A 27,824-nucleotide genomic window follows, 5' to 3' on the forward strand; every position below is an offset into this window, starting at 1 on the left:
TAAAAATAGTATTTTTTTATATTTATCTTTTTAATATTAACATTGAGTTATAAATTTTTATTTTGTTTTTTTATTATTATGAATAATTATATGTTTTTTTATTTATTAAGTATTGTTTTAGTTTATTTGTAATGTACTAAAAAATGTTTTATTTTTTTAATGATTATATATAAAGAAATTTTAATTTATTTGTAATGTATTAAAAAAAATTTTGATTTTTTCATAATTTTTTTTAAAAAATATTTTCATAGAATTTTTTTTATAAAAAAATATTATTCGGGGATTACCCTTTCCCGACCCGACGGGATCGTGAATGTTCGGGATTCCGAACATTCGAGTCCCGACACTTTTCGGGTGCGGAATCGGAGAAAAAAATATCACAATTTCTATCGGGGCGAGAATCGAGTAAGGGGGTTACGGGACGGGTCCCAACCTGATTCCACCCCTAATATTGTGTAGAGACGTTTATAGAAAGTTACGGGTTTTTAACTTCAGCTCATTTTCTAATTCGATCTTGAGTTTCTGTTTTTTATTTATTTTGTATTTTTTTCCCGTAATCTTGGTAATGTAGGAAAAGATTATTAAAATTGCAAAAAAAAAAAAAAACAAATATATCATGAGATTTGGATTTGCAAATACTGTTTTGGTGTTTGGCAATACATTTTTTTTACAAATATCATTTTCCTAAATTTTATGGTAGTAAATTTCAATATGTATTTTAACTTTTTTTTCCAAACACCAAAATAAAATTTGAATTTCATGAATTTAAAATCTAAATCTAAATCCAATTCGAAATTTCATTTTTTTTTTTTTTTGACGAAAAGCTTGTAATATTATTGAGGATAATCATTTATTACAAGACAAACCAACCAACCTGGAAATTCATCATTTACCCAAGTAAAAGGTAATTGGGAAGAAAAAGCAAAATGAGCAAGAAGATGAGCTACATTATTAGCAACTCGGTTGATATGACTAATCCCCGTGATTATAGGCTCCTTCAACAGAGAAGTAATCTCTTGAGCACAGACACCGACATAGCCAAGATTTTCCTGATTGGTAGTGACTGCTTGCACTGCCAACAAGGAATCTGATTCAATATGCACATTTCTGAACCCCAGTTCATATAGAAGCTTTACTCCTTCCTTGATCGCCAATAGCTCCCCATGTATGACAGACAATGGTTTACTAATTTGTTTGCCAAATGCCAACAGTAAACGACCTTGACAATCTCGCAATAAACCCCCCACACTAGCTCGATTAGAGTTAGGATTGATAGCAGCATCAGCATTAAGTTTAAAAGCATTATGAGGCGGCGCAACCCATTTCCTTTCTCTCCCTGGCCCTGTACTCACCACAATATGTCTGCCAAGATCTCTGATTTTGCGAAAATCAGCAAGTAGAGCCGATCTCCACCCTAAGTCCTCTGCTCTTACCCTGTCGATTCCCATGTAAAAACTCTTGCTTAGCTTTCCACACAGCCCAAGTGTGGATTGCAAAGCTCTCAAACTCAGCCTTGTTTAGTTTCTCTTTCATCCAACCACAAAAATCCAAAGTGCACTCCCATTGCCCCTCACGAATTAAATGCAAAAATGGAGTAGATTTCCAAAGATGTTTAATAGCACGACACTAAAAGAGAGCATGACATGTTCATAATAGAGAGAAACCAATTAATCCTAAAATCTAGAAGGTCCCAGCGTGGTGGCCGGTGAGCAAAAGTTCCATAAAATCGCTATAAACGGTCGAATTTATTATTCAGAAAATTCGATTCAGTTTATTTTGAAGTTCGGTTTTTATTAAATTGGTTCATTTCGGCTATTGTTCTAAATTGCATAAAATTGATCACGTTTACTTGAATCTATCCGATCACTTTTATCCTGAGATGGACAATTGATAGAATTGATTATGAAGGTGAGATTTGATTTAAAAATTAAGCTCCGATGAAAATCAAAATTAGCGTATTTGAAATGCATTATAGTTATCGTTGAAATTGCATAATTCAATATATGCTGGATTTAAAATTCATTTGAATTTTGTACATCCAAACAAGTCAATGAATATATATCAAATCCACCACCTAAACACAAACCTCAAATTTAAAGAGTCGAGTCCATATCAAAACATTGGTCGTATCTATACAATATATATTATTATTAAACTTTACAATTACACTTCTCCACACATTTTCACATAAATTTGATTATGACAGAAATTTTATTTTATTCATATAATTATTAACCATAAATGGGTATTTCATATAATGATCCAAATCTTTCTGCATATGATCAACCATTAATAAGTGTTTGATAAACCTTCTAGAAATCACTACTCAACTTTTGTTGAGAAAAACAAAAAAGTGTTTCTCTCTCAAACACTACTTTAATGGACACGCTTGGTGGTTTGAATGGCTGAATTAGTAACCCCCACACCCCCGTCTATAAACAAATTATGCCCACTCACATACTTTGACTCATCACTCGCAAGAAACAGAGCCCCGTTCGCAACATCATCCACCCTTAGCACTGTCCCTTTGAGATTAGCCTTCCCACACACAACTCGCTCCAGTTCTTCATCTTCCACCAACAAAAACTTCTTCGCGAGAGGCGTCGCCATCGCGAAAGGTGACAAACAGTTCACCCTTATCCCGAACTCCCCCAGTTCCACGGCCAAGTTCTTCGTGAGCCCGACCACAGCATGCTTCGAGCTCGTGTACGCATGCGGGGCCGCCCCTCCCATCCCCGAACACACGCTCGACATCGATATGATGCTGCCACGACGTGCCGGGACCATGACGCGGGCCGCGTGCTTCATGCCGAGGAAAACGCCCGTGATGTTGATGCTCAGGACGCGTTCGAAGTCGGCTTTTTCGTTGTCGGTGATTCGGGACTTGGGTGGGTCACAAATCCCGGCGTTGTTGAACATGATGTCGAGTTTTCCGTAGGTTGAGACGGCGGTGTCGACGGCGGTTCTAAGGTGATCTTCGTTGGTCACGTCGCAGTGTATGTAGGTTGAGTTGGAAGGATCTATGGATTTGATGAGAGAGTGGCCTAATTCATCTTGGATATCGGCGACGATGACTTTGGCGCCGTGTTTGGAGAAGAGCTTGGCCGTGCATTCGCCGATGCCGCTCGCTCCACCAGTTATCAGGGCTACTTTTCCTTCTAGCCTATGCCAAATGACATGGCAACAAATTATGATCAATCGGATTATAAATATTTTATGTTACACAAAGAATTCAATTCTTCATGAACAAGAAGATAGGTTTCATTGTCTCAATTCGATCATTTTTATTTTTTTTAATCATGTTCAATGGAGAAAGAATCTTGAAAAATGCACTGAAAATGAAATCAAATATATTACAACTCGGTACATGCATCAGCAAGTAGGCAAATAAAAGGCATAAACAATAAATAATGGCACTCGATGTTGCACAATCTTTGTCTGCCTAATTGTGCCAACGAGACCAATGTCAAAAATGGCCCTCTCTAATCACAAATTTTCAAACTTTATGCATATAAACTTAAAAACATATAAATCTCATCAGTAGATTATATAAAGTTTAGTCATCGATTGGATCTCCTGTGAGCGATGTACTCAAGTAGATAAGTTGAAATCAATAGGATAAAGTATGAACATACACTATTTAAGAAAAATTTGCTATATTGTTCTATCCAAGACTATGAATACTATCAATTTCTTCAACTTGAATACTATTTTCTCTATTAATGATTTGTTCCCCAAAGGCCACAGCGACCCATGGAAAATAATTGATCATGATCCAGAGAACAAAATTAGCCAATGAAAAACAAAAGAAATTCAAAGACACGAACTTTTGATGGGATGTAACCAGATACATACACACATATAATATATATGCAAGGGGAGTATGTATGTTTACCTTCTTGCGATTCCAGAAAAAACCGAAGCCGTTGTCATGCCCTGAAAAATCGACGAACAGAGAAACAGAGTAATGCAGAAAATCGAATTATTTAGGCGATCGAGGGAGAGATGTAGCCAGATTTATAGCATAATTCTTTTGAGCAAAAGCGTTGATAGTCAAAGTCAAACCAAGTGAAACCAAGAAGTAAAACTAATCTGGGTGATCCGTATCTTTTTTAATTAAAAATATATATATATTGACTTAATAATATAATGGTAAATTTCAACTTAAGATACGGGTAATACCCCAATGATAGATCTAATGTTCCATGATTTGCCACGTCAATAATATATAATTAATTACGTCTATGTGTAAAAATATGAACCGTTGAATCCATGATTTTGGTATTACCAATATGCTAGAATCTCATCGTATAAGAAGTGGAGATCTCCTGTGGTTTGAAATGATCAACGTGTATATGTAATTAAAAGTAATATTCCTTTTACATTAAAAAAATGTTTTTTTTTTCAAAATTCAGGTTAGCTCAGAGTTCAAATCACAAAATAAACTCGTAACTGTGATACAATGTCGTGGAGCTTTTATATGATATGAGTTATATATTATTGACTTGTATTATTATACATGACGATGTCATGCCAGTACGACCTAACTCAAACATGCCTAAGATTAACAAAAATAAAAACAAAACCAAAAATGTTATAGATGGAAAAATTATTTATTTTTTTAAGGTAAGATGGAAAAATTATTAAACGTGGAGGCTTGACTAAAAATAATTAAAGCCCTAAAGAATGAAAAATTCGATCCTACTCTATGGGTATTATTCCCATGGAATAGGTGACATGATTTAATTGGTGCATATCATATGAGTTTCACATGATTGAGTGAGTCTCAGATGATATGCACTAATAAAATCTTGCCACCTATCACATGGGGTAATACCCATGAAGTAGGATCGAATCAACCCTAAAAAATTTATCCGGATGGTTGACCGAAGAGAAAGGGGCCAGAGGAAAAGCAAGTGATCCCATAATTTTGTTTAATAGCTGATTAAGAAAATGAGTTTAAATTAATTGCGTTGCTTTCATTCAGTTTTTTTGTGTAATTGATGTGGTTGACAAAATCGACGACTTAAACCAGCTCGAAAGATCTCGTGCTCAAATGGGTCACTTAGAAATCCAATGTTTGATCTTTTCGAATTCTCACTTGTTTCACGAACGAACCTTTAACTCTCTTAAGAATAAATTTTGTAAATGGGACTACTTATTTCATATATTTATTTTTCTTCACATAATTAGGACTATTAAAATAATAAAAATGGGTTACATTATAGTTTTGTCGATGTTTGGTGTGAGAAGAGATGTTGATCGACAGCCGATTCCTACTTTTAAATTTTGTCGCAACTCGCAACTTTAGACTTTATATGCCTCTTTTATTAATTTTTTAAAGTTTCCTGAGCCGACATTATTGACTGTGGCTGCTACTTGCAACCAATTATGCTTTAAGAAAAATTACTTTCATATTACATAATTTTACACAATTTTTTGTTGCGTTGCAGGTGTCAATTTTGTGATATTATTTCAAGGTTTAATATTGTAAGATGATTTTTCGAATTTATTTCATAAAAAAATATTATTTTTTATTATAATAAATATGCATGAATCGGGTAGATCTATTTCGTAGAGACTCACTTTTATTTTATTTTATTTTTTATGACGTGAGAATCCGTAGTCGCTATTTTTCAGTGTGCATCGGATAAAATCTTCAACTAACGCAATAGTTTACAAACCACGATAATCAAGTAAACAAAATGTTGGGTGAGAGAATTGAGAAACGTAAATGCCTCTTTAATGCTAGTGGTAAATCCCCATAGAAGAGATAATTCCTATGACCGCATCGTTTGTTTTTTCATTTGGTGATCTATATCTCGAATTCTTTATATTTAAATAATTAAATTTTACTTTTCAAGAATACATAAATACTTTTGTGCGTATTATTAATTTTATTGCGTTTATTCAATTATATATCTATTTGTTTTCAATCAAATATTTTTATTATACAAATTTTTTTTTGACGAGTTTACGATAAAAAATTTTAATTCTATTGTATAATTTTTTTTAATTCAATTTAAAATAAATAATATATTAAAAATAGTATAAAAAGGTCAAACATATATATACAGCTTAATATTATAAACCATAAATTATTAATTGTTGGAAAAATACACATTCTGCGGCCCAATCAATAAAACTGAAACAATAAGCTCTTTGTGGAGTAGGCCGATTTCACAATTTATTTGTTTTCATCCACTTCATTAATTTAATTGCCTAAAATATAATATGAGCTAGATGATAAAGCCTTCAAGTTCATGGGACTCTTGCAGTATCAAATTTATCTAATTAAAATTGTGTATATAAAACATATAAATTGTAAAGGGTTTGTCTATGGTCGGTAGCTCAGGTTCAAGCAAATTTCACAAACCATGGACCGAATTTTCTTAGAACTTTCAATGTTGAGATGAAGTTGTCATAACAATTAATACAAAATTTAAATTTACAAATAATTTTTTTTAAAAAAAGGAAATTATACATAATTTAAAATTTTAACACAATTAAAACTTACGCATAATAAAAAATATATACATGATTAAAAATCATGTATGATTAAAAAGTGGACCAATTTCACCACGCAATCACACGTAAACCCAATGTTCAATCAAGCAAACTTCATCGTCTACTGTAGATGCTCTAAAATATTCTATGCAATTGGACTGGTAAATAATTTTTTTTTTCAGCCGAACTCGGAAATGCTTATAGTTCTTTGATGTCCTCATTTTACTTTACTAGAAAAATAACACGTGCGCTGCATGTGAAAAATATGTATATAAAAAAAATGTGATGAAACTAAAAAAATTTCTAAAAGAATCATTCATTAATACCACTTATATCAAAACACACTAACAATTTCAAGGACCTACATAAGTTCAAAACTAAGTTTCTGCAAAAAGTGCAGGAAAAAGGATTTAATATTGCTATCAGCAACGGGAGTGACTTGCTTTCCTATAATGTTTTGGTCATGAATGGCCTTTAAGTTCGATGCAGGAAGAACATAGTTAGTCCACATTCTTAATTGTGTCTTCTTTGCCTGAAACTCAGCATTCTTCAACTTCCTTCTAGCATCATCTTCCAATAAGCTTGCACTCCAGTCCATATATTTAGCTAAACACTGTAAAATCATAACAGGAAATTCTCTAAGGAATGAATATCAGTGAATGCTCTTAATGCAAGTGGTAATTTAAATAGAAATAATTTAAATTTGTTAAAACCTGCAGAAAACAAAATTTAAACAAAATACATCTTGTATTTTATTATTAGGGTATTCAAAATAAAATGAATTCTGCTTTTTTATTTATAACAATTGTATTGTCCACTGTCTCATCTCCATACTAATTCATCATAAGAAGTTGACTTTTACAACATCAAACTAATTATTATCAAATTAAAAATAATAATAATTATGAACATCAGGAATATGTTGTTTGCAATCATTTCATTAACTCATGACTTATCTATTGAGGAGCTATAATTAGGAACAACATTGAAAAAAATAATATAGAAAAACAAACTGGATAAAATAAGTGTCTTTGCGTAAAGATCGATATCCATGGTATACTAGAATAATGCTAACTTCTTACAATTTTCTTCAAATATATTTCAGAAATACACCAAGTGCATTTAAAAATCAACCGATACATTATAAATATAAGAACCTTAAAGTTTTGTCAAAAAGAACAAGAAGCATGGTTATGATCAAAACTTGACATCATAAATAAGCAGAAGGTAGCATCTTTTAGCAAAGCCAAAAGAAGGGTTGGTAGAGGGGGAACCAAATCCATAACCCTAGCATTTTAAATTCTCATATATTTAAAGAATATGTTCGATTCCAGTAAAAACCATGTCAATGACCTAATTAAAAGTAATTTTTTTTTGAATTTTTTTCCACAAGTAGAAAATCACTTGATTTCTAGAACAAATTTATGGAGGAAGCTTATAAAATTAAAATGAAAAATCATCGGGTAAAATTATTGTATGAAGTTTTGCTGATTATGATTTTTCCGACATTTATGACAATCAATTTTTTATGTTGTACCATTATTTTGACCAAAATTTCACACATATTGAGTGATTATGTGATCGTCATGAAGATTTCAATAGGAAAACAGAGTCAGGCTAATTGAAAGATATATAATATGGACTGTATGTAATTATATACAACTCTACATAAATTGGCAGCCCTTCCCTATTGTAATATTTTGGCTCTGTTTCAAATGTTATATTTAACTCGTACTCGATCTGATGACATATTATATATGAGAGGAAAAATAAAGGAAAATAAAATGCATGTTAGCGTAACGTATATCATAGCATATAACAATAAAAATAATGATAAGTTCAGAGGTGATAAATGTTTTTAATACATTATAAACTTAAAAAGCGAAATTAAAATTGTATACAAATGTTAAAATAACTTTAATCAAATTTATTTATTTTTTCATGAAATGATTTTGAAAAGTTACAATACAAAATGATCATATATAAGTAAATAAATATGAGCAAAGATCACTTGTTTTTTTATAACATTACAATTGATGACAATATGTAGGACAATGATGAAATGAAATTTGAAAAACTTGTTTGAGATGGAACCTCTTTCTGTTATTTTCTTGTTTGGTTTAGATGCATCCTCGGATTGTTTTTTTGACTTTTGGGGCACTTGCTGCGAATGAATCTGATATTAATACAGAGGACAACATCAAGTAAGGCGTGTGAGGCAACAAAGTTTTGTTTTTTTGAAGTGAGGTTCATAATAAGTGGTGAAGATAATTGTACCTTGCAAGGTAGAATTTGGTGGCATATTATATAGTCTATAACTACTACTTTCGAATAACAGTCTATTGATTAAAAAAAAATGGATTATTGTATTGTATCACCGGTGACTATCATAAATAAGAGAAAATTGTTAACTTTGAACCCATTAAGAACTTCGTTACACGATTAAGGTTAGAAATACAGAATGTTGCAGTGAGAAATGATTATGGGAATATGATATAATCCAAATACTAAATGAGTTGGTAAAATGTTGAATCATACCTTCTATATATGTGAGAATATTGTATTTTTTCGGCCCATGCTGAATTTTGATTTTAATTTTAGTTTGATGAAGAAATTGAGTCTATGAAGCTTGAGAACCTGAGGTGAAAATGGAGAAGAGAATTAATCTTTAAATAATTATAGAGAATTAGAGATCCAAATTTTTCAATCATATGAAAATGCTATTTTTTAGCCTTAAGAAAATGCTTGTATCTGATATCCACGATTTATTAAGATATATCATCTTAACTATTTCGCAGGAAACATGAGTTAACTCACTATAGCCTAGCATATACAGTATGTTGATCCTCTGGAAACAATAGGTGACACGCATAGACAGAACATAACATAACAGACATAACAAATAAAATAAACAAAGCGCATTAAAACAGTTTTGCATAAACATTTGTCACTATGCTATTTTTGCAAATATTGCTAGAGTAAGGAATGTACGCAAATGAGTACTTAGCTTAGGTTGACATTCAGACACCAATTCACCTACTCCAAATGCATTTTTTTGGGCCTAAACCTAATAATTTATATCACTGTTAAGACTTGATAAATAATCAAAATAACTTCATATTGTTCATCACTCAATCATAATTTATAAAAAAAGTTCTCGATAGTTACTCTCAAAATTTAACTAAAGTTTCAAAAGATGTATTTATGCAAAATTTTACATTTAATCTTAAACAATGAAAAATAATTAATGTTTAGATAAATCAAATTTAAATTAACTTTATGAAATTTCCTACTGTAGAATTTGAGGATTGGCCATTTGAATGTGTACATAGACATTCAGACACCAATTTACCTACTCCAAAAGCATTTTTTTCTGGGTCCCTGGAACTAAACATAAGAATTTATGTCACTGTTAAGACTTTATAAGTAATCAAAACAAATTCTTATTGGTCATCACTCAATCACACTTTATAAAAAATTCTCGATAGTTACCCTCAAAATTTAACTAAAATTTCTAAAGACATATTTATGCTAAATTTTACATTTAATCTTAAACAATGAAAACAAATTAATGTTTAGAGAATTTTAATTTAAATTATTAGTAAGAAATTCCCTACTGCAACTCTACTAATTAGGCATTTAGAAAAATGACGGTATTTAAATTAAATACAAAATTAATGTATTTGCAGAATTTTAGAAAAAGAAGTTGCATTTCATGTGGTGAGACTATGAAATATGTCCTGTGAATTTAAATTAAATTTTGATGACTATTTGAAAGGAAATTGAATGAATTGAAATGGAATGAAATGAAATAACATGTATGTCGTACCTGGATGACGTGAAACGGAGGAGATGGATGAGGTCAATCGTGTTCCGTACCTTTAGGAGCTCTCTGCAATTGTAATGTAATGTTTGATTTTGAATGTGTTTTTGATTGTGTTGGTATTTCGATGAGAGGGGTGGGTTTCGTGAGTCTGGGGTTGTGAAGGGTGAAGATTTGTGAGTATGGGTAGGGGTGGGCGTTCGGGTATCCGATATCGGGTACCCGAACCGACCCGAGACTGAATGTAAAATAAATGTTAGATGAACTACACATTGTCACCTAATAATTACTTTTCTATATCCTTGTAATGTTGAGATTTCGACTTCTTTCCAAATAGTTGGGAGATTCCATTTCTTTATGGGTTTTAGATATAATTATGATAATCGGCTAAAATGGAGCAAATTTATTTTAAGATAAAGAAAATAGTAAAAGAAGGTTACATTAAGTAGTTTTTCAAATATTTAACAAAGAATATCATTTTTCTAAAATATAACCTGGAATACAGAAATTCCCTGATTAAAACCATCAAACTCGTTAAATTTCACCTTTTCCCCACGAAACGGAAATTATGAATAAATAAACCCACAAAAATGGGGAAAAAAGGGTGAAAAAAATAATTAAACTTATTCAACAAGTAATAATATTATCATGAATTCTTGATTGCGAGAACCGCCGCGGAATTGGCATTCCGCCCTTGTTCTACGAGAGAGGCTCTGGCCGACACGACGGTGCTACCCATCACCGGAGAATCAAACACCGCGCAGTCGATCCAATCCTTGAGCAAATCCTCCTGTCCCCATATATCGGGTATCCAGACCCGACCCGCCACCTCCACCCGATGCCTCTTCAGCTTCTCCCTCCCGCTTCCGCTATCCTCCACTACTTTTGCATTCGTCACAGTTCCAGACCTGCTCTTCTTCGATTTTGTGGATTGGATTTCGTTGTTCCGATTCTGCGGAGACATGATTGGAATTGGGAATCGGATTTAGTTCGGGGATGCTTCTTCTTGCTTCCTTTATATACGGGGGGGCGATGGAAGAACTCTGCTGGTGTGCTGTAAGATTCAGATTCCAATCTTTGTGATTTTATTTTCTGCACCTCAAAAATATTGTTTTTTTTTGGCTTTTTTAGATATTTTTTTTTTAGAACGACGGGACGGGAGTCATGTGACTGTTAGATCCATGCATTTGTCATGGATTTAATTTTTTATGTAAACTAATATTAATATGATTTTGAATAACTATATTTTAGTGGGAAGATGCCATTTTAAAGAAAGAAATAAATGATTTTTCAATACACAGATTTTGGCTCACGTGATGAGACTGATCTCTTGTTAAACAATAAAAACTTATATTTTTCACGGTAAATATAGATTAAGTCGATCAAGAACATGTTTAATGAGCGAGTAAGTCCCAAAAAAAAATCCTCGTGCAATAAAACAGGCGGGGCCGTGCAAAAAGAATCCGCGCGGTAAAGTCCCACCTGCTCTTCTTTTTTATTATTTTTTTTAAAAAAATTTTAATTGTCAAATTTAATCTGATCGTTTTAATATTTAAAAAATAATATACATTTTTTTAAAAAATAATGGACGTGAATCATGAAGATGAATAATTAATTTGTGTGTTTTTTAATTTGTGTGTATTATTTTTAATAATATATTTTTAAATTTTAATTATATGTAATTTTAATATTTTTCAATTATATGTAATTTTATTTTAAAATATTCATTTATTTAATGAAATAAAAATTAATATTTTAACAAAAAATTAATATTGCAGCATCATTTTTTTTTTTATGACGCGATAACTCACAGCTGTTATCTTTCGGTGCGCATTAGGTAAACCCCAGAACTAACGCAATAACCTGCAAACTACGTTAGCCAGGTAAATCACACTAGGCAAGCCCTGTGTGACAGACTAATCCAAGAAGGTGTTGATATGGAAAATTGAACTTCTCACCTTCGCCAAGAGTTCACCCAGTTTGCCAACTTGGACACCTCCTTGGGATATCATCTCTTCAACATTATCTAACCTTGGTAGAACCATGAGATAAAGTTATCGCTGACATCAGCATGCAATGTTGTTACCAACTTCATCACACTGATATCCTCACACAATTGAACATGCTCTAAATCAGTTCACAAGAACGCTCCTCTTTTCTAGAAAATATATGTCCATGTTAAATGGAATGTAAATGAACAAGTAGTTGAGGGTCCTTTTTCTTCTTTTTCCTGGTAAAGGATTATTTGTGGATATAGTATGAGGTAGATGTTGATATGAAAGAATTTTAATAAAATCGTGGGCTAGAATTTGATCGAGGAAGAATAAAGTCATTTTCGCATTTGCATCTTAATCATTTAATGGGAAATGGACTTGGCTGGTATTGGATGTTGAAGGAGATATTTGGTTCCCAAGTCATTTTCTACCATTCTTGCCCACAAACACGGTCATTGCTGGATCATTATTATATATTAATATATATATATATATATACATATATATATATATAATAATAATTTATATGTATTTTTGTATATATGGTAATTTTTTAGTGCTGGAAAGATATAGGGTGATCACAATATCACAAATGAAAACTCCGTGTAAGAAGTTTTTAATAAGTGTTAAATATAATAGTGTATTGATGTACGTTTTACTTGTTTGTATAATATTTTTGTAATTAATTTGATTTATATTTAAATAATAATAATAGTATAGTTGTAAAAATAATCGAGGGATTAAACTATAATTTGAAATATCGAAATTAAAAAACAAAACAAAAACAAAAGTGTAATAATCTATATCACATAAGGATAATTTGGGTAGGAATAAAGATGATGTCTATATAGAGTTTCTTTCAAGTACCCACCTACCATGTCCACCAATGATGTGACACTATTCTATTGGATGTGATAAAGATGTGATAAATTGTAGGTCCAATAGAATAGTGCCACATCATTGGTGGACATGGTGGTGGGCATGGTAGGTGGGCACTTGAAAGAAACTATATATATATATATATATATATATATATAAAATTTTGATCACCTGCACCCTAGGATGCAGGGCTTTTCGTGTATGACCACTAAAACCCGGTACCGTGTTTTAGTGTAAAAAAACACTAAAACCCTATATCCGGGTTTTAGCGATCGCACACGAAAAACCCTGCACCCTAGGGTGGAGGTAATCATTATACATATATATATATGTTGATTTATATTTTTTGTATATACAATTTACAGAAATCTTGAGAATACACAATATTGCTTTTCATTTGCAAAAATCATGCATATATATATTTGAAGATATAAAAAACAAATCTAAAATGACAAGATGACATTTTTAAGATATGCACAATCAACAATGACTTGCAAGCATTTTGTCCCCAGATGTGCATTATATACCTATTTGATACCCAATGAGTGGCCCATCAAGTGCTTGAGCCCAATAAAAGCCCATAACCAAAGACTAAGATCCGAGTCTCATCTTTTAGAGGTAGGGCTGGCTCATCAGGGGATTATGGAAGAAGGCGTATGTTGGCTCCTAAGGGGTGAAGGAGAGCCCCGTCGAGTTGGACTTTCGACATGAGGTCTCTAAGGTAAGTCGAAAGCTTATGACAATTTGAAATGGAGATGTGAAAGAGGTGGAGGAGAGGCTCGCCCCAGGGTGGGCGAGCCACAAGGTGGGCGACCCCTAGGGTGGACAAGCTCTAAGGCGGTAAGCTTGGTTTTTTGCCTTGAGTTGTTTTTGGAGGGCAAGCTCTAAAGGAGAGGCGCGTGAACTACACGCTCGTGGTCCCCTACTTTGCCTCCTATAAATACGGATTTGCTCTTTCCATTTGAATTCAATTCACTTTCATTTTGAGGGCGCTCAAGCTCCTCTTTCTCTTATTCGTTCACATCTCTGACTTGAGCGTCGGAGGGGCTACGCCGGGATACCCTCCCGGCCCCCTCTAACATTATCTGCTTGATTTCAAGTTCATCTCTAGACTTGAAGCTTTGGGCTTGAGTGGGATCCGGACCACCAAATTTTAGTGAGTATCACTATTTAATAACACTAACATTACATGTTCAAACAAAAAACACTAATATTACGCAAATTATTGTGAGTTGTATTTTCAGGGAATCCTCAAAATTTCGGTTGACTTTTTTTTTAAAAAAAAATTAAAATGATCCAACGGCATTAATTGAACCATGATCTCCTCTCGGTTCATAATTATCAAGAAAGTGTTGTGCTCAAAACTAAGACATGAAAATGCTGTACAGGGAGAACAAGTATTTATATAGGTGGATAACGAGGGCGTGGGCGTCCCTTCTTCCTCAAGAACTCAGGGATCTCTACATCACCAGATGGCCTGATCGAATCTAAAGGACTTGCCTGCATCGATTTTGATTTCCTCTACCATTACTCATGTGGCTAATGTATTAAAAGATGATGGAGTGTTTTGGGCACAAATACCTGGATAGATTTCCCAGCACTTTCCTCTAGCTTTTTAAACCCAGTGGCTATCAAAGTTATGCTTACCTGTATTATCAAACAATTAGTGTATTACAACTTGTACCATAACAACCAAGTTAACTGGCCGTCTAATATGTTCGCCTAACTTAACTTCCTCTCTTTACTAAATGATACTTTCTGGCCAAGAACTCTCCAAATCGCAAACAAATACGAACATTGAATGACCAGTGGGTGTCAGATTGATGATGTTGGTATGAAGTTTATGAATAGTAGCCTCAAGTGAGTGAACTTACTTGACCACTCAGTGAAGGGTCTATCACCGCACCAAATATCAAGTTGGCATTTGGATCCACAAGATCATATATAACCTCTGCCGCATCATTTACCTGTCGTTCCACATTTAAAAACATATGTTAAGAGAATATATACGCGCTGGAAATTCGACAACTTCTATATCTCCATCGCATAACGATTGATAAACCTATAACAAACCCTTCTAGCAATGTACATGAAACTCAGTTTTCCCAGTCAGCATCTGATTTCTCAATGTTCGCAGGTCGACCACTATTTTGTGCATCCAATTTACCATAATGGGAGTTTGTTTGAAAACTCCATGAAATCATGTGGCTGAATCGATGCATCATGTGTATTTGTTTTTAGTTTACTCAAATATGATTCTTTTGATATTCAAAACTAATGAAGGCCAAACTCAAACGAGCTTCAGTATATTCAAAATAAAAAAGCTCACAGGCTTGAGGTATAAACACTCATTTAACAAAAGTCAATGATTAAATTTAAACCAGAATCGAGGACAATTCAATCATGCGTCTGACCCAAACTCAAGTCATAATAATTATTTATCGATCTTTGAGCTAGTTAAAAAATTTCAATTGAAAGCTCGAATATGAAAATTTAATTAGCATTCGGCTCAATGGAGTTTGTTTGCAGCCCTAGGAATCTGAATCTTGATATACAGGAGATTAACTAATTTTAAAAATTAAACATTACAATAAATTCTCTTGCAGTCATACGAAAGCAATAGCATATAAGGCTGTAGGATAGGGCTAATGTAATAGAAATATAGAATTTCACAGTACTTTTTCTTTCCAAATACATGGTAATGGTGTCTATTGAAACAAACACAGGCACACATCGCAGATATACAGCAAAGAAAACATAGTTGAGTGAGAGAACTACCTCAAACAATGTTAAATCAGTACCACCAGTTATATTCCAAACAATTCCAGTAGCTCTCTCTATGCCGATATCCAGTAAAGGAGATTGAACGGCATTTAAAGCTGCTTCTCTTGCCCTGCTCTTTCCTATTTGTAATATGACAATATTGACAACTCAACATTACAGCTTAACAAGAAAGTGGCAGAATGATAAAAATATTGTATCAGTATGGCAATCATTTATTTATTGATTCAAATTATACTCGTCAATTTACATGCATTTCTCTCTCACACCATGATGTTACATATTCTTCTCTATTGTTCCTACCCTCATAATCCTATGGTTGAAATTGAATAATATACATCTTCAACATATTTTACCACTACCAACATCTTCATACATATATGGGACTCAATGCAATTTTTTGTGCTTATTCCTCAAGATAACAGTACTTCCTCAATCCCATCACACCAACATTTTAGATGTTCCAATTATTTCACTACTTCAAATGTGTGTGCGTGTATCATTATCATACTATACAGACTTATAAAATCTCAAACACGTGCAAACCTTTTTTTTATTGCAAACCTTTGATTGCAACAGTTATGAGTAGAAATAGCAAATCTTGATAATACCTGTTGCGGTTCCTACACCCATTAGTGAAGAACCTGCGTTAGCCATTACAGCTCTCACATCAGCAAAATCAACATTTACTAGTCCCGGAATCTGCAGATAATGCACACAAAATCAATTCCATGACACCTTAAAAATTTTGAAGCCAATCAAATAAATATCAGTCAATCGGCAGATATTGTGCATATTTAGAGGGTGTTTAGCAGAGCTTATAAGCTCTTGAAAACAACTTACAAGTTGTTTCAGAGCTTATAAACTCTTTAAATTTGGTCTTGAAAACAACTTACAAGTTGTTTCAGAGTTTATAAACTCTTTAAATTTGTTTAGCATTTTTTTTGTGAAACAGCTGATAAGCTGTCAAAATAAGCTGTTTTTTAAAAAAATAGGGTCGCCCCTACGTTTTTAAAAAAAATCTTATTTGGATATTTTAATTTATCATATTATCCTTGTATATTTTGTTAAATTCTCATCATGCCCTCTGCTCATTTTTAGTACATAATTTATCAATTTTTTTAAAATTAAAATTAAAAATAGTTTTATTTCTTTAATACATGTTTAACATTTATGATAAATTTAAAACTATTTTTATATATATATTACTAATTTACTATTTACGTTACATTCATAGTATTATAATCTTTTTGATAATTTCGACAATAAAAAAAAACTTATAATGTCAAACACATCAACATCTTTAAGTTATTTAAAATAAGTTCATCAAAACACTTTAAAAACTTGTTTTTAAAATAAGAGTTGACAGCTTATATAAGCTCTATAAATTCATTAAAAGACAACAATATCTTTCAATATGAAACTGAAAATTCTCTAAGGAAACATAGATGCAGATGAATCCCAAATAAAAATGACCGTGCAAAATCCACTGAAAAAAAAATGAAATATTCAAATGAGCTGACATACCGTGATTATATCTGATATACCACGAACTCCTTGACGTAGAATGTCATCAGCAAGATTAAATGCTTCTGTTACTGGCGTAGATGGGGAAACTGCAGTCAGTAGTTTATCATTTGGGATGACAATTAGAGTGTCAACATTTGCTCTTAAAGCTGCAATTCCTTCTTGGGCTTGAACCGTTCTTCGTCTTCCCTCGAAAGAAAAGGGTGTGGTGACTATACCAACAGTCAAAATACCCATAGACTTGGCAATGCCAGCAATTACAGGAGCTCCACCAGTCCCTGTTCCACCACCCATCCCAGACTGCAAAATTTTCAGGATAAGAGATAAGGAGGAACTAAACATCCTCAGATACTAGTCTCTTTCTAAGTAAATGTAAACACCCAAAAAGAAAATTTGGAAGTTCCTTTAATGCACTCCAATCACGAGAGGTTTGACCATTTGAGTCTGAGAAATGTCTGGTTATTTTCAATCATCCAGGTGTCAACAGTATAAAAATAACACTATGTTTTGAGATTCATCCAGAAGCAAATAAAAAATTACAAAAAAATATGTTCTGAAACAGTTAACAAATTCGCTGTTGTAAAGAAAGAACATAAGACAGTTATTCCAGTGGACCATGAAGTAGATAAATAGCCATCTACAATTAAGAATTTTAGCTACAGAAAAGAATGATTATCAATCATGGATGTGATTTATAATATTCTAAAAACTGTTGGACAATTTGTTATTTGTCCAGATAAAAATATCAGGAAAGATTGACATGACAAGGTTTTCAGCCGAGCATCAGCACACAATCGAAAATTTTAAAAAGTCATTTCAAGGATTCCATATCCCCGGATCACTTGAAAACTTAGGAACAATCAAATCACATCATTAGAGATTTCCGATTATCGTTCATCTTTTAGTGACAAATTACAATGAAATGAATAACAATGCCAGTGATAAGACCAAACAACAAATCATGATAGAATAGAATGAAACAGTTTCATAGTCAGTGCCAAAGGATATTTGGCGAATAGACAGTGAATGCTGAACTTACGGTCACGAAGATCATGTCCGCCCCATTAACCGCATCCTCTATTGCTTTTTTGCTTTCTTTAGCAGCACTCATACCGATATCTGGATTCCCACCAGCACCAAGTCCTCTGGTCAGCTCTTGGCCAATCTGCAACCGATGCTCAGAGAGGACTGGTGAAGCCCTCATGGCTTGTATATCTGTATTGACGATCCAAAACTCGACACCCTCCATTCGACTCTCTATCATACGATTTACAGCATTAGAGCCACCGCCTCCAACACCAATAACCTTGATTTTAGCCTCATTATGATTGTACAAAGTCGATGAACCTTTCAAGCTCTCAGAAACACTTCCACTCCAACTATCGTGTTTTGGCGGGCCAATTGTAGAGTTTGTCTCACCTCTAAGCATTTGGATCTCAGGGTGTAGATTCAGAAACTGATCTTCACTCTGAAATTGATCAACCCTGTGAGAGTTTGCTGAACATTTGACCTGATGGATACTCAAGCCACATTTTTTACTCATAACTGAAAATCCATTTTTTTCTTCCACTATTTTTAAGGGGGAAACTCTTGCTCCAAGAACAGTGGACGCCCCTATTGATCTTCTAGTATCTGGGGGAGTGAAATAAGGGGATATGCACGTAGTCATTCTAAAATACAAACTTCTATTCCGAGTAGCTCCTTTCTGATTAGGTTCTCACTGCATAACAATATTATCAAGTTAAAATCCGCCCTTTTTCATTGTCTTGCTCTTGCGCCTGTCAGTATTTTTTTTTCTTTTAATAAAATAAGCAAAATATAATAGAATTTTTCCCAGCAGAGATTATTGATGATACACTAACTGAATATATCATTAAACACAAATATATTTCACCAGCATATCATCATAAATGGAAAAAAAAAATCAGGTATCACCAAATTCAATCCGCATAAATTTTTTTTTTTTATAAAAAAACTAAATAAAGTCTAAAAGGACAGCAGCCAAAACTTCATAAAACCCCATATCAAAAACTAATGAATGAGCGACTAAATTCAATAAAGCATCAGTAAGCAAGCGTAGTAAACGAGAAGAAATAAACAACCACCGCAAAGTCACTCGAGAGATATGAAGAACCTCCTTGAATTTGAGCAATGGCGGAAAGGATGATGAGATTTTTTGCAGCAATGGGAGACTAATAGCTAATGGGTCAGTAAGAAGAGGCCAGGAAAGCAAAGTGGAGTGGAGCTGTCACTTTCTTGTTTCAGATGCAGACGACATGGTTTGCTTCATTTGGTGTTTCCATTTTCTTTCCCAAAATTTATTTATTTATTTATTTATTTATAACTCTCATGACTCGACACTTTTTTTTTATTATCATTTATTTGTTGGGTTGTTCCGATATATTGCCACATGTTCATCGATTAGTTTGGATTGGACTACTCTCACTACCAATTTTATAAAAAATTTATGAGGAGAGTTCATTTTATAAGAGAACTTTTTTATTTGAATTTATCTATAAAAATATTAATTTTACGTCAAAAATATTATTTTTTATGTAAATATATATATATGTTCAACTAATCATCTCACAATAGACATATTATTTGTCAAATAATAATATATTTATTTATAATAATTTGATATTCTATTTAAAATCCAAACTAGAATTAAAAAAAATTGTAGTAATAAAACAGATGTATAAGACGAATGAATAATTGTTACTATTTAGTATTTTTCTTCTTTAATATAGGAATTAGAAATTAAAAAGAATGGCGATTATTTTAGGAAAAATAATATATAATAAAAAAATAGATATGTTATAAGTAGGAGTGATTTTTCGGTATACCGTACTAAAAATATTGGTATGAAAAAAATTCATACACATACCGATAGCGAAATTTCGAAATTTTGGTATGAAAAAAATCCATATTGATATCGTATAGATATCGAAAAAAAATTTATTATACCGAAAAAATGTCTGTATATCGAAAAAATTTCGATATAATATACGAAAAATTCGATATTTTAATCCGATATACCAGCTCTAGTTACAAGCAATATTTGACAAAGTAGGCAGAATAGAGGACAAATAAACCCTTGCCTTATGAAGGGGTAGAATCGGAAAAAGCTACCTGAATTACCAAATATAGGGTGGTGAGGAAAAGTATTAATTTCATCAATCAAAACTATTTCTTTAATTAAAAAAAAACATTTATTCGCCAATGATTTGAAAAGGATTGATCAATATATTTGTTTTTTCACTTATTCATTTATGCATTACGCAATTCCACTATTTTACGGTATTCTCTCAATAGTTCTTTCAATTTTAATTTTTAAAAATTGACTTGAAAGCTGCTTTACAAATAACAAATATTCTATCAGATCGGAAAACATTTGCAAAAAATAATAATCATCATCAATATAAAATTCTGAGAACAAGCAATAATTTTGACCTCAAGCATCTTCAAGAAGTGATTGCTGCTTACTCAAATTTTGTGAACAAAAGAGCCATCAATCTACATATTTTATACACTCCTATTTTGTTCCTAGGACTTTCTGTATTTTTAAATAATAATAAAATATTGTACAAAAAATGTCAGTAAGGATAAAGTCCCACTATGCCGGTAGAACAAACATATATTCGGGAACAGGGAGATGATGAATCAGACCTCGATGGTTTTGCTTACTCGGACCTTTCAATCTCTTTGAACCTTCGATCCCAATCACGGGTATCATAATCTTGGTCGAAAAAGTCCCTCTCAGTGCTGTAAACAATTCGATCCTGTCCTATGAACTTCTTCTGTGCCATGTCCCGAGCACTCAGAAGCTGAAAATTGAAACGGATTGGTATACTCGAACGATCAAAACAGGACAATGAAATGTCTACGACTACAAGTTGTGGCACATAGTTAGCTTTCACCTTTCGCCTCAAGGAAAGATCAGGTGATTCGAGTGCTATAGCACGCTGTTTCCTGGCTTGATTCCTCTTGACAATTTTCGAGTTTGTGTTTTGAACCAAAAACCACCGTATCAATGGAATTGCAAAGAAAGATCCAGCATATATCTGTGAGTTGAAAAGAACATGACAATGATGCAACATAACGTAAAACTTATTCAGCTGTATCATGGGAAAGTATCAAAGAACGTGACATGGACTATGGACTTTTTCAGGACCAAAGGCGATACTGAGAAAACAAAGTGAATAGGCGGTGACACTGCTGTTTACACAAAATAAGGAGCATCTGCATAACAAATTAACAGAATCTACTTCACTGCTTCTACTGACTAGAATAATCAAATTCAAAACAAAACTCATGAATCTTGAAAATGAGATGTAGACACCAAATATTGAAATAAACAACTAATGATGAGATATTAAGTCTCCATCTACTCCAACCAGAGCGCAAACTAGTATTTATCAAATCCTCCTCACCACAAAATTTTCAAGCTGAAGTTGTGTAGACAAGACCCTTATCCCAAGCAATTTGCAAATACCTCAAATCTTCTGTGAGCAGAACAGCACTCATTGCTAACTAAGACATCATGAAGAGAAAGATAAGGATGTCTGGACTTTTTGGTTATTTCGTTTACAGGCAAGTCCGTGCAAACATCTCAAAAGAGATCCACGACCAATCGAAGGTTGCAAAAGCACATTGTACTAAAACAAATAATAGTTTGCATTTAATATGGTTCAGAATTCAGATAACGCGATCCAACTGGTAGGTGTATATGAGCTGTTTCATACCTGAAGTAAGGGAAATATGTCGGAAACAAATGATATGAAACCCCGTGGCTCAACTGTCATATTCCTTCATGTTACAAATCAGTGAAAAGTCAAGAGTAGATGAAGATAAACCAAATTAAAAATCAATGCAAGCTGAATTAAAAATCAATGCAAGCTGAATCGTACTTCAACATGGAACCAAGAATTATAACCCCAAATAGATTAAGTCCACCAAGACCAATCACCATGGCCCTCTCTGAAGAACTAGTTTTGCTGCAGAAATATTTCTGATGTTAGATCATGGAACTTCATGCTACTAACCATATAACATTGAAGGCATAAAAATGATACCTAAATTGCCACATCTTTTCATTAAAAAACTTTTCAACTCCACCAACCCAGTCAGCCCACTTTTTTCCGACATATTCCTTCCGCCCACTCGACTGGGGGACTGCAGTGCGTTGTAGGGATGGAAAACGGTATAAAATATTCCCCTGCACCCAACACAGAGTCAAGAAATCCAGACAAAGCACATGTTTGCACAAGATGGCAAGTCAATGATTTGGAATCTGGTTTTAACTAGCCACAACCGAAGGATTATACACCAAGCATGAATTTGCAAGCGGCTCCAAGTGACTCTGCATGTTATACTCGATGCTCGAATTTAACACATGCAGTTGAACAAGTACAGAAAAATCAGCAGCACAGAGCGGACATGCATAAAACTTGATTGGGAGAATGGTTTTGACTTTCCACAACTCGGGAATTATACAAAAAGTTGCATTTACATGCATCATATAATTCTTAACTAGCCACAACTGAAGGATTAGACCACAAACTTGCATTTGGGAGCAGCTCCAAGTGAGACTACATATCATACTTGTCCCTTGAATTTAACATATGCAGATGATCAAGTAAGAGCAAATCATTAAGTGGGGCACTTGTGGACATGGAATGAAACTTAATTAATAAGATGGGTCCGACTTACCACAGCTCAAAAGGTATACAAAACTTGCATTTATGGGCATCTTATCATCCTTAAACCTCTTCTTATCTTAAAATGAACTTATATGTAACAGCCTTCCAACCCAGTCAAGAAATGCAAATAATCCAACATAGTTCACCTACAAATTAATGAGAAACTAGTGACAAATAGAGAATGCCCATGTTGGTCAAGAAATCTTTCACGTGCCAAGAGTAGCACCAGAGAAAATTAACACCATAAATCCTTAAATGGATATAGAATATTTGTTTGGTTACTGAAACTGTTGTCTACCTTTATTATCCTGCGCAGACTCAAAGAACCACTCAGTTTCAAAAACCAACATTGGTTCGACATTTTAACCATATTTTTTACTGGTCAATCGAGTATACATAATGTGGAAAGAGATGATGCTAGATGTACAAAGCACAACATTCACAATTTCTATCAGTATGCTGCAATTAAATTGAGTTTACATTCGCAGAAAAGAAACACAATTAAGACTCACAACAAGTCAAAGAGGACAAACCTCTTCATCTACTTCTGGCTGACCGTCAAATCGCAGCAGCACAGGTAATATGTACGAATCATCATCCTGGGTGATTCAAACAATGACAATAGAGTAAATTATGCCAGAAGTTTCACCATAATACAATTAATAAAAACTGGCCACATGCGTCCAAATAGTTAAGCAGACGGAGACACGAGCACAACAATTACAAAAAACTGGCCACACGCGTCCAAATAGTTAAGCAGACAGAGACACACACACACAAACTTGGTAGATACTGGCATCAAAATGATGAGTTTGAACAAACACAACCGACATATATTAATAGATGATCAATCCAGTTAGGAACTGAGGTTTGGCTCTGACAAAGTTAAAATAGCCTTGACATTTTTAGTATATCCTTTGAAACCAGTGAGAAAAAATTAGGTATCTAGAAAGTTCACGGTGCTTTGAACATGCAATAGATAACTGAGAACTGTCTTTCGGCAATGAGTATCAGATTGAAGATACCTTATTATCAGCAGTGTCCAGATCGAGATATGGGGCTAATTCATCAGCAGTGACAACACCACCATTTGAAGCTATATATTGTCCAATCTGTAGATTACCACGGAAAAAGTTCTAAAAGTCCAAATTTTAGTCAATACAAGTTTGTAAACGATCTTCGGCATAAAAATGATTAGATACCATGTTCCATTCATATCAAATAGCCTCCTAAGCATAAACAATGAAAAATGAGATTTGATTCTGTACCAAAACAATTCAAAGTAAGATCTTACAGACCAGAATCTCGTTCTCTAATCATTCTTTCTGAAAACCAAAGCATATTTTAATGCATCATTTAACAGATTTGACGGATAGGTGGCACATTAAGCATAAGCATCTACTGAATATGACGTGTAACTACATATCCTAGCCTCGTAGAGCACATAACTCTCATACTATGATATCTGCTTTACCTCTGCCACATATTGACAAGATATGGTAGCTTTTAAATCTTTATGAAATGTATTCATCTGTAAATCCTCCTTTTGAGTCATGGGCATTTCAGATGGATTCCTCCAACCCTTTTCACTTGCCTCTTAAGTCTGAATAGGGAACTTCTCCATGGTTAAAATTTTGATTCTTTAATATTTTTGGAGGTTGAATACTCGAATTAATGCGAGTGGTCCAGTGTTGAACTCCATACGTGAGCTTCATGCATATATATCAAAGTGGGAAGCATCAATGCGAGTCCTACTTGGAATAGGGATGGATGATGGTCATCAGGGTGAGACAACCAAGATTTTTGATAATGTGTCAGCTTTTCAATAAATATGGGATCTAATTGTGTTTTGGTCGTTCTTTGAGATACAACATTAGGTCCTTTCCAGGATTATTTAAATACAACAACGCATAGCATAAGTCCTGCTCCTTATTGTGATTAATTCTTTGGTTTCTCTGTCATATTCAACATAGGGTCTGCTAGTCCTCAACGGCAGTGAAGTATACCATGATGAAAAACCTTTTTTCTATCAAAACTATATGTTCGGGAATGAGTTTAACTGAAAATCTATGTTGTTTATGATTTGTTAGACAATAGAAGGTTCACCTGCTAGTATTCTGTACAAGTTAATCTGCCTTCAAGTAGCTCCACAATCAGTTTAAACCACAGTGGGTTAAAAATTCAAAATAAGTGCACAAGAATCAGATCTCATGCAGTTAAGATACGAACAGATGAGAGAGAACAATATCTTTTTTATATATGTAGGAAAATAAAGATAACCATATCAGTAGGGTATGAACAAAGATTCTGAAAATACTCAGAGACGATGGGAAGAAAATAAGGGCGGGTCATCATGTAATTAACATTTAGCAACGAAACATTTAAGTAACGGACCACTGAAACTAGTGCTCAAGTATTACCAACTTCCACCTCTCTTCTTCAATACCTTGATTGGGATCTCCATCCCCAAATACAAAGGAGAAGACCTGCACCAGTTAAAAATATCATGTATTCATCTTTTAATCGGTAAAAAAACAGCCAAAAGCTAATAAACTTCAGTTGGAACTTTTGCTCACGGATTCAATAAAATTCATCCCACCATCACCATCCCTAACCCGTCGCCTCCTGTAGTAATATGGATCCCAATACCTGAATAATTGATTGACAGGTGAGATGAACGGAAAATTTAGTCCCAGGCTTACGTAGATAACGAAATCATAGGTGTCGTATTGCTTGCTTCAACCAAATTAGATCACGCTAACTTCCTCAGCACTCTGTACTTAAATCTCCGGACTCCGAAAATCTTGAGATCTTATGTTATCATGTTTCTTATTGCTGGTATCATTATGGGAATCAAAGGAAAGGGGATGCAATTATTTAACTAACATTAACAAGCAACAGGTTTCCTTTGTGGATAATATGTCAATGTAATAAAAATAACTGGCTCTTATCATTTGATAACCGACAAACTGGATAATCAGATTCGTAAAAGATTTCAAAGTATTATTTTTCCTTTGATGGACAGCAGTGCAACAACTTTCTGGTAAATAACAATGTCAGCAAGCAGAACAACCAAACATGATTCTCGGCTACGTAGAAGTTAATATACTCTCCTCTTTTTTACTTATTTAACTATTAGTTCCACATAGAACACGAGTTGGAGATTACCAGAACAAATCAGTCGGACTCAAGTAAAAAGTGAAACCCGTGTCATAGGATCTTCCTCTTCTTCCACGATTGTCCTCCTCTCTGTTGAAGACCGAGAAATGAAACAGAGCAAAAAAATCAAAAATCAAGGCACAAACATTCATCATGTCCATGAAAATTCTTTCCAATCCAGGCAAGGGAAGATGAAAACTGTACCGACTGCTCGAAACTATTGCTATTATCGTGGTATACACAAGAACAATGGACGCAATCAGTGCTGTCCCAAAGGAAACCCTCACTAAATACTCTGCCGCCATCTGAAACCAAAAACCTCATTCCAATCAAATGAATATAACTTACAAAAAAAAAACTTCAATTTACAGGATGATTCCATACCTTTCCCTTCTCCAGTAAAGGTTCGAATTTGATCCTAAATGACTTAGCCACAAGGTTGGATCGATAATCCTTCGGAAACACATACAAAACGTCACCTTCATCCGACACCTGTTAAAGAAAGATCATTAAGAACATACGTAGGATAAGCCCACAATTTTAAACAACCCAGTGTGATATTATGAAATAGATGAGCTTCAAAACGATAGTACAAACACATAAATGCCCAAAAAATGACCTCCAAGAAGCCATTCGTATCGGCAGCGAGAGCCTGAAGAGCCTTTTGAGCTTCACTCAACTTAAGTCCCGCCTTGCTTGCCACATCACCAATCGTAACTCTCCTCCCGCTGGAGTCAATGGCAGCCATAGCCCGCTCCCTAACATCCTTAGGCACTTTATCACTCTCAACTCTGCCACCGGGCCTAATAGCAGACGTAGTCACGACATCAGCATTACTACTTCCGCTGCTGCTGCTAGCCGTAATGAAAGAAACAGAGGCCCTTCCACACCGGAGCCTTCTGCTGTCTCTCGGAATAACCGGTGATTTCAGCGGCGCAAAACAGTGAAACTGGGAGGGTTCGAGTGGTTTACGTGCAAGGGCCAAGAAGTGGGACTTTGGAGAAACAGTAAAGTAGCAGATGGACATGGATGCCATGTTTTCGCAGATTTTGAGAGCTTGGTGAATTAGGGTTTTAGGCCATGGAATCCAATGATTTCAGGGGTATTTATATTTCAACAGTCCCCGTCTCAGAATTGGCAACTCATTTGCTTGGTGAGGAAGACGCCATCTCTAAAATCGGAACGAAGAGGGGAAATGGAAATGGGAAGGATGACGCCGCTGATTTTACATTATTACCCCTGTAGAAATGTCAAGGTTCACAAGGAAAAATGCCACTTCAAATTTTAACCATCATATAAATTTTTTGTAAAATTATAACACAGTGCTTGAACCAATTTTCTTTAAAAAAAAAAAAATTTATTGTCATTTGACTTCTTTCTTAACACAAATATTCCGATGAGTCGTTCATTGCATTTGACTTCCTCCTTATGATATGAGTGGTTCATTGCATT

General features: G+C 33.9%; 3 protein-coding genes across 5 annotated transcripts; all 3 read right to left on the reverse strand.

Moving 5' to 3' along the window:
- Positions 1-2,127: 2,127 nt before the first annotated feature.
- On the reverse strand, positions 2,128-4,052 carry LOC140890511 (secoisolariciresinol dehydrogenase-like). The gene is made up of 2 exons (XM_073298360.1): positions 3,896-4,052; positions 2,128-3,163 (listed from the first exon to the last, which is right to left on the reverse strand). Exons 1-2 carry the CDS (start codon positions 3,931-3,933, stop codon positions 2,377-2,379), a joined length of 825 nt encoding a protein of 274 aa, XP_073154461.1. The 5' UTR covers positions 3,934-4,052; the 3' UTR covers positions 2,128-2,376.
- Positions 4,053-14,508: 10,456 nt separating this feature from the next.
- LOC140887225 (cell division protein FtsZ homolog 2-1, chloroplastic) lies at positions 14,509-19,805 on the reverse strand. Of its 3 annotated transcripts, none has more exons than XM_073294337.1 (8): positions 19,646-19,805; positions 18,551-19,231; positions 17,512-17,811; positions 16,596-16,686; positions 15,982-16,106; positions 15,078-15,170; positions 14,785-14,850; positions 14,509-14,703 (listed from the first exon to the last, which is right to left on the reverse strand). In XM_073294337.1, the coding sequence occupies exons 2-8, from the start codon at positions 19,178-19,180 to the stop codon at positions 14,605-14,607; spliced, it is 1,404 nt and encodes a 467-aa protein (XP_073150438.1). In that variant the 5' UTR covers positions 19,181-19,231; positions 19,646-19,805; the 3' UTR covers positions 14,509-14,604. The 3 variants fall into 3 exon arrangements, with proteins under 3 accessions (XP_073150438.1, XP_073150437.1, XP_073150436.1); XM_073294336.1 differs by having other exon boundaries at positions 19,617-19,805; XM_073294335.1 differs by having other exon boundaries at positions 19,614-19,805.
- A 1,128-nt stretch (positions 19,806-20,933) lies between these two features.
- On the reverse strand, positions 20,934-27,597 carry LOC140886712 (uncharacterized protein At5g03900, chloroplastic). The gene is made up of 13 exons (XM_073293443.1): positions 26,992-27,597; positions 26,757-26,864; positions 26,577-26,677; positions 26,382-26,462; positions 25,790-25,862; positions 25,634-25,699; positions 24,239-24,325; positions 23,747-23,812; positions 22,587-22,729; positions 22,422-22,508; positions 22,257-22,320; positions 21,432-21,575; positions 20,934-21,338 (listed from the first exon to the last, which is right to left on the reverse strand). Exons 1-13 carry the CDS (start codon positions 27,406-27,408, stop codon positions 21,195-21,197), a joined length of 1,581 nt encoding a protein of 526 aa, XP_073149544.1. The 5' UTR covers positions 27,409-27,597; the 3' UTR covers positions 20,934-21,194.
- Positions 27,598-27,824: the final 227 nt, after the last annotated feature.

The sequence above is a fragment of the Henckelia pumila genome, chromosome 3, assembly GCF_033568475.1.
Source record: "Henckelia pumila isolate YLH828 chromosome 3, ASM3356847v2, whole genome shotgun sequence".
NCBI lineage: Eukaryota > Viridiplantae > Streptophyta > Magnoliopsida > Lamiales > Gesneriaceae > Henckelia > Henckelia pumila.